The sequence below is a fragment of the Bison bison genome, unplaced genomic scaffold, assembly GCF_000754665.1.
Source record: "Bison bison bison isolate TAMUID 2011002044 unplaced genomic scaffold, Bison_UMD1.0 scf7180017864492, whole genome shotgun sequence".
In the NCBI taxonomy this organism is placed as follows: Eukaryota; Metazoa; Chordata; class Mammalia; order Artiodactyla; family Bovidae; genus Bison; species Bison bison.
Window position 1 is genome coordinate 4353682 of NW_011495051.1, and position 7520 is coordinate 4361201.

At 41.8% G+C, this 7520-nt stretch overlaps 1 protein-coding gene across 1 annotated transcript in view; it reads left to right on the top strand.

Annotated features, from left to right (window-relative positions):
• The window catches only part of LOC104979708 (scaffold attachment factor B1-like), a 20242-nt gene that overhangs the window by 9846 nt on the left and 2876 nt on the right, over nt 1-7520 (top strand). The window contains exons 3-5 of the mRNA XM_010828178.1: nt 3100-3164; nt 3245-3445; nt 6914-6976. Of these exons, the coding sequence (XP_010826480.1) occupies nt 3100-3164; nt 3245-3445; nt 6914-6976 (329 nt within the window). The remainder of the gene's footprint in view (nt 1-3099; nt 3165-3244; nt 3446-6913; nt 6977-7520) is intronic.

A 7520-nucleotide genomic window follows, 5' to 3' on the forward strand; every position in this document is an offset into this window, starting at 1 on the left:
CTTTTTAATATGCTGTCTTGGTTAGTCATAACTTTTTTTCCAAGGAGTAAGCGTCTTTTAATTTCATGGCTGCAGTCAACATCTGCAGTGATTTTGGAGCCCAAAAAAATAAAGTCTGCCACTGTTTCCCCTGTTTCACCATCTGTTTGCCATGAAGTGATGGGACCGGATGCCATGATCTTAGATTTCTAAATGTTAAGTTGGCTTTAAGCCAACTTTTTCACTCTCCTCTTTCACTTTGATCAAGAGGCTCTTTAGTTCTTCTTCACTTTCTGCCATAAGGACGGTGTCATCTTCATATCTGAGGTTATTGGGATTTCTCCCAGCAATCTTGATTCCAGCTTGTGCTTCCTCCAGCCCAGAGTTTCTCATTATGTACTCTGCATATAAGTTAAATAAGCAGGGTGACAATATACAGCCTTGATGTACTCCTTTTCCTATTTAGAACCAGTCTGTTGTTCCATGTCCAGTTCTAACTGTTGCTTCCTGACCTGCATACAGATTTCTCAAGAGGTAGGTCAGGTGGTCTGGTATTCCCCATCTCTTGAAGAATTTTCCACAGTTTATTGTGATCCACACAGTCAAAGGCTTTGGCATAATCAATAAAGCAGAAATAGATGTTTTCCTGGAATTCTCCTGCTTTTTCTATGATCCAGCAGATGTTGGCAGTTTGATCTCTGGTTCCTCTGCCTTTTCTAAAACTTGAACATCTGGAAGTTCACAGTTAACGTATTATTGAAGCCAGGCTTGGAGAATTTTGAGCATTACTTTGCTAGCATGTGAAATGAGTGCAATTGTATGGTAGTTTGAGCCTTCTTTGGCGTTGCCTTTCTTTGGAATTGGAATGAAAACTGACCTTTTCCAGTCCTGTGGCCACTGCTGAGTTGTGTGTATGAATGTATTTGTGTAATCAAACAAATTTTGAAAAATATTCACCTGCTCACATCCAGCCAGTCACACAGGGTACTGGGGGTTAATCCCAGCAGAAGAGAAGGTTGTGGATGAGAGAAGGTTATGGAGACAAAAACCATGCAGTCCTTTGGTTTGGAGATTGCGAATGTGGGAGGCGTTTTTACTCTTTGGAGGAAGAATTTGAGGGGTGCCTTTTCTCTTAGTAGTACCAAAAACAGTTGCTTTAGTTTTTGCCACAGTGGTATTTCTCATTCACATTAATTTTGGATTCATTGAGACACATTGTTTTTCATCTGTGGAAAGCAGGGTATCTTTGCCAAATAGTGGTTGTTGGTTAGCATCCTGATGGGGGTGTGCTTTCCATAGTGAAGACTGGATGTTCTTAGGACTGCACATCCTCTTGACATTGCTTGTTAGGGCATTTCTTACCTGGAACAATTCTCCCCTGGGAGGGCTTCAGGCTGCATTGTACCTGTGTGTACTAGTTGAAGTGAGATCTGGATCTGCCTGATGAAAACCTGCTGCCTTTCTTGTGAAAGGGAGAAAGACAGTAGAAAGGGTGGCAAGTTTCTGGTAGTCTACTTAGATTTTTCCTACTAACTCAATGGAATTGGGCAAAAGCCAATGTGCATATTCTAGAATGGTACGAGTCTGTGGAAATGTTGCTGGTGTATCTTCCTAGCATATTTATAAAGACCACTGGGTTGAGTTCCAGATATTTTTGAAAGTTTAAGGTGCGTTTTGCCATAGGAATGTTATACAGTGGTACTGAGATTCCCAGACAGCCACCGAGACTATTTACACATAATGTATTGTATACTAGTATTAGTGTCACAATTCCTTGTGTTCCTAAATAAAATATTTCTGAAAACATGAGTGAAATATAGAATATGGAAAAATCAAGTACATATAGTGTAAGAAAATTCTCAAGTGTAAATTTTGGTATAAATGATTTAGGGTTGAGCTTTTTCTCTCCCTCTATCCCCCCCGCCACATTTTACACATTCTATGTACACTTAAGATTAATCATTAAATATAGGTGGATTAATGTCTAGTACTTTTATATTACTTGAAAAATACTTAGTGACCTTAAAAAATTTATCTTCACTTTGCGGGGAAATGATGATATCTCCATATAATGCTATGAAAGAATATAGAAACATGTTCACAAAATACTAAGTGCAAAGATTATAAAATGGCAGTACCATTTTCAAAACCAGCGTATGTGTATGTACGTAGCACAGTATGGGAAGATATCCATCCCCCACTGTATGACAGCTCCACTGCTCACTCTAGATGGTAAAATGCTGAAAGGCTTCTACTTCCTTTTTGCTTTTCTGTGTTTTCCTTTTATGTGATTGTCTCTGGGAAAACACATTTCACATTCCTTAACTAAAAAGCAGCACTTTGTGGTTTTGTTTTTTTCTTTGTTTTGATTTTTGTGTGTTTTTTGTTTGTTTTGGTTTTGTTTGTTTTTTGCCATGCAGCTTGTGGGATCTTAATTCCCTGACCAGGTTTTCAACCTGAGCCATAGGCAGTGAAAGCACAGAATGCTAACCACTGGAGTGCTGGGGAATTCCCCACAGCAGCACGTTTGTATAAGATACTCTTCTCCCCATAACCAAAGCCACTTAACAAGAAGGGCAGGCCTGGAAAAGGTCTGGTTGCCTTCACCTTATTAAGAAGCCATTTCCATCTCCTCAAACTTCCAGTTGATAAGAACAGAACCACTTCTAATAGCTCCAGTGCCACTCTAATATTTGGCCACCTGATGAGCTGAGCCAACTCATTGGAAATGACTGATTTGGGAAAGATTGAGGTCAAGAGGAAAAGAGGGTGGCAGAGGATGAGATGGTTAGATAGCATCACTGACTCAGTGGATGTGAGTTTGAACAGACTCCAGGAGATAGTGAAGGACAGGGGAGACTGGCATGCTGTAGTCCATGGGGTGCTAAAGAGTCAGACACGACTTAGCAACTAAGCAACAACAACTTCTACTAGGGGGTAGATTGGCCCTACCATTCCTGGATTACTGTGTTTCTAAATGGAGAAGAGCCATTTAGAAGGCCATGGAAAAGGGTGTTTTAGGTTGTCATCTTTCTTCAGTGCTTAAAGCATATAAAAATGAAAGTTGTCACTTCTGGAAAATGCATATCATTGATCTCATGCCATAAATTATTCCTTCAGGCCGCAAACCAGAAGAAGAAGGTTTGGAAGATAACGGGATAGAGGAAAATTCTGGGGATGGACAGGTATGTGAACTTCGTCAGTGATCAGCTCCGTGCATGGACCAGTGACTATCATCCGATGCTTGTATTTTTCTTTGTCACAGGAGGATGTTGAGACCAGTTTGGAGAACTTACAGGTCATCGACATGATGGATATAAATGTGTTGGATGAAGCAGAGATTGATAATGGGAGCATTGCAGACTATGTGGAAGATGACGATAACCTCCAGGAGTCCCTGTCTGACAGTAGAGAGCTAGTAGAGGGGGAGATGCAAGAGCTTCCGGAGCAACTTCAAGAACACGCTGTAGGTACCTTGGCAGGGTCTCCAGGATGTATCCTAGGTGTGATAATTCCTCAAATAGCCTAAGAGATGATAAGCTTTATATTTGGAATTATGTTCTTTTAATGCCATTTCAGTACATTTGACTTATCCATTCACATGTAAAAAATTAGATGAGTTTGAAAAGCACACTTTGCTTCATTGAAAAATGGTGTCTTGTGAGGAGTAATTGTATCTGCTCTCCATCTGAATAGTGTAGCATTAAGCTACATATACAATTCATACACCACATTAAGTCAGACCTGTTAATTTAGTGGATTATGTTATTTCTGTGAGGATGAATATTTCTCAGGTAGACAGAAAAGACAATTGAAAATAGAAACTAGGAGACTTCTTTGTAGGAATTTCTAGGGGTTGGTCCTAGGCGGCACCTCATTTTCATAGCTGCCTCAGTTCTTTTATGGAATGTTTCATGAGTGCTATGGGAGAAACGAGACCATGTGCTCCGCCAGTCCATCCATCCACGAATCGGATTCCTTGAAATGTGTTTGCATTTCTTTTGGAACTGATCTCAGTACCCTTCACAGTAGCAGGTTGTCATCTTTGAATGGCTGTGGCAGGGGTGCAGTGGTGTAGGTTATTTGGACACAGATAGGGAGGGTATGCAGTTGTTTATCTTTTGATGAGTCTCATTCACTAGCTTCCTAAGAAGGAACACCAAAAACATGAAACTGTGAAACCCTTCCTAGTGACTGCTTATTTAAGGCTGTTTTATTCCCTGTGATTAGAAAACAATATATTCAGTAACAAAAGCCTGAAAACTCCTAAATGTCTGTCAGTAAAGGTTACATTTTAGAAAAGGCAGAGGAACCAGAGATCAAATTCCCAACATCCACTGGATCATCAAAAAAGCAAGAGAGTTCCAGAAAAACATCTATTTCTGCTTTATTGACTATGCCAAAGCCTTTGACTGTGTGGATCACAATAAACTGTGAAAAATTCTTCAAGAGATGGGAATACCAGACCACCTGACCTGCCTCTTGAGAAACCTATATGCAGGTCAGGAAGCAACAGTTAGAACTGGACATGGAACAACAGACTGGTTGCAAATAGGAAAAGGACTACGTCAAGGCTGTATATTGTCACCCTGCTTATTTAACTTATACGCAGAGTACATCATGAGAAACGCTGGGCTGGAAGAGGCACAAGCTGGAATCAAGATTGCTGGGAGAAATATCAATAACCTCAGATATGCAGATGACACCACCCTTATGGCAGAAAGTGAAGAGGAACTCAAAAACCTCTTGATGAAAATGAAAGTGGAGAGTGAAAAAGTTGGCTTAAAGCTCAACATTCAGAAAACGAAGATCATGGCATCTGGTCCCATCACTTCATGGGAAATAGATGGGGAAAGAGTGGAAACAGTGTCAGACTTTATTTTTTGGGCTCCAAAATCACTGCAGATGGTGATTGCAGACATGAAATTAAAAGACACTTACTCCTTGGAAGGAAAGAGATGACCAACCTAGATAGCATATTAAAAAGCAGAGACATTACTTTGCCAACAAAGGTCCGTCTAGTCAAGGCTATGGTTTTTCCTGTGGTCATGTATGGATGTGAGAGTTGGACTGTGAAGAAGGCTGAGTGCTGAAGAATTGATGCATTTGAACTGTGGTGTTGGAGAAGACTCTTGAGAGTCCCTTGGACTGCAAGGAGATCTAACCAGTCCATTCTGAAGGAGATCAGCCCTGGGATTTCTTTGGAAGGACTGATGCTAAAGCTGAAACTCCAGTACTTTGGCCACCTCATGTGAAGAGTTGACTCATTGGAAAAGACCCTGATGCTGGGAGGAATTGGGGGCAGGAAGAGAAGGGGACGACAGAGGATGAGATGGCTGGATGGCATCACTGACTCGATGGACGTGAGTCTGAGTGAACTCTGGGAGTTGGTGATGGACAGGGAGGCCTGGCGTGCTGCAGTTCATGGGGTCGCAAAGAGTTGGACACGACTGAGCGACTGAACTGAACTGAAAGGTTAAATAACTATGGTTTAGTGGACCCAGTTGTTTAAGCGGTAACAGCATTGACTAGAGGTTGGTCACTTAACTTGCTATGTGACCTTGGATAATTCACTTAACCTCTCTGAGCCTCATTTGCAAAAATAGGTTTGAGGAAGTCTAATTAGATGAATGTTTATTGCTAACTTAAAGCAGAAGTCATCAAGCTGGCCAAAGAGTTATTGGAACACAGCCACACTTATTTGTGACAGTTGTCTATGGCTGACTTCTGACAACAGTAGCAGTGTAGAGTAGTTATGACAGAGACTATCTGGCTTACAAAACCTAAAATATTTACTATCTGGCCCTTGACCTCGGTTTAGAGCAGTGTCTAGTGTATAGCAAACACAGTAGGGTTTTTGCTACTATTTCTAAGATATTTATTATGACTTCCAGTAATACAGTGACTACTCCTGTATACCATATCAGTGAACTAAGCTTCTTTGTGTGAACTAAAATGATAATCTCTAAGATGGATGCAAAAGTAAGGCAGGAACCAGAATAATGTGCTATCAATCAGGTAGACAGAAGAAGGGGAGATGGTCTTTGACACGAGTGTGTGTCCATGCCCTTAGGAGCATGCATAGAATGTCCTGAGATGATTGTGTCAGGGGAAGGAAGGAGTGGTGCAAAATCTTAGTCATGTAAAGGTAATAACAGTACATGCTCATAAAATATTTGAAAAATATCCTCCCCCCCCCCCAAAATAAACTAACATTCTGGACTTAATAGCAAACAGTCTAATTTATTGAGTCACACAACAATGATTTTATGAACCCCCTTTCTGTGTTGAGGAATCCCTCACCTCACTGGACAGAGCCCAGTTCATACCAATGATTCTTCCCCTGCAGGTGGGGCAGTGATGGGTCACCTGGGCTTTGCCAGTCCTGTGCTCCTGTCCCCTACATTCAGTTTGAAAGTTGATGATGCTAGGAGGCAGTGGTCCCAGAGATGCCATTCCCATGCAGGCCATAGCCGCCCCAGGGACAGCAGTCCCAGCAGTGGAGGCATCCTGGCTTTGGGAAGTCATGTTGGCCATGAAGTCCAAGAACACCCTCTGCAATGTGATTCTAGACATTGTTCCTGGAAGAGCAGCCCCAACCCTGGTGTTCTGTTCTACTGGGAGAACGTATGTACTACCCAGCTGTACTTTTTTGCTTGACTTAGACTTTTGTTTTTCTTTGTTTGACTTGTGTCTTGAGAACCCCCACTGATACCATTTAAGTGGGTCTCCTAGACTGTCTGCAGGTATATGTTTATGTACAACATTTCTCTCAGTTGAGGTGGAATCACAATGTAATGCTGTTTTGATTCGTGCTCTGTGTTTAGAATGTCACTTTAAGTGACTTTTCACGGCTGTAACTGTTCATTGTATAGATGTAGTTACGTTACCATATTATTGATGTCATGAGTTTTGTTCTCCATTTGTTTTACAGGTAGAGGACAAAGAAAGTATAAACAATTTAGACACTTTATCACCTGACTTCACTGTATTACAGGTAAATTGTATGTCTCAATGATTTTAGAATCAAAGGTTAGACTACAGTTTTTGGAGACTACTTCTGATATCTTACGGCCATCCCAACTAAAAGTCACTGGAAGGTCTGTTTCCTTTTTTGGCCTCTGAAGAGGGGGCTTTGCTTTCAACTTTCCCCGAATAAAATGTGTTAGTGAAAGGGGCTTGTCGTCTCGGCTCCCACCAGCACTGTGGACCCATGCAGCTAAGACCCAGGCCATTTGGGAGACTCTTGTTAATATGATGGCTAGGAGGACAGCCTGTGGGATCTGTCCTGGAGGGCCTCCTCTGCAGCAGAAATACTCTTAGGTGAGAAATGAGACTGCAGGGTGGGGCACCCCCTCCCCAGGAGAGATGAATGGGGCACAGATGAGGGTGCAGGAGGGTGAGGAAGGCCTGACACTGACATCGCAGCTGGGAAAGGTGGATTCTCAGGGTGTCTGGTTCTCCATTTGGGAACTTCTCAGAAAGTACACAGATTTCTCTTGATGACTATGGCGTCTTGGCTGTTTGACTGCCACCTATGT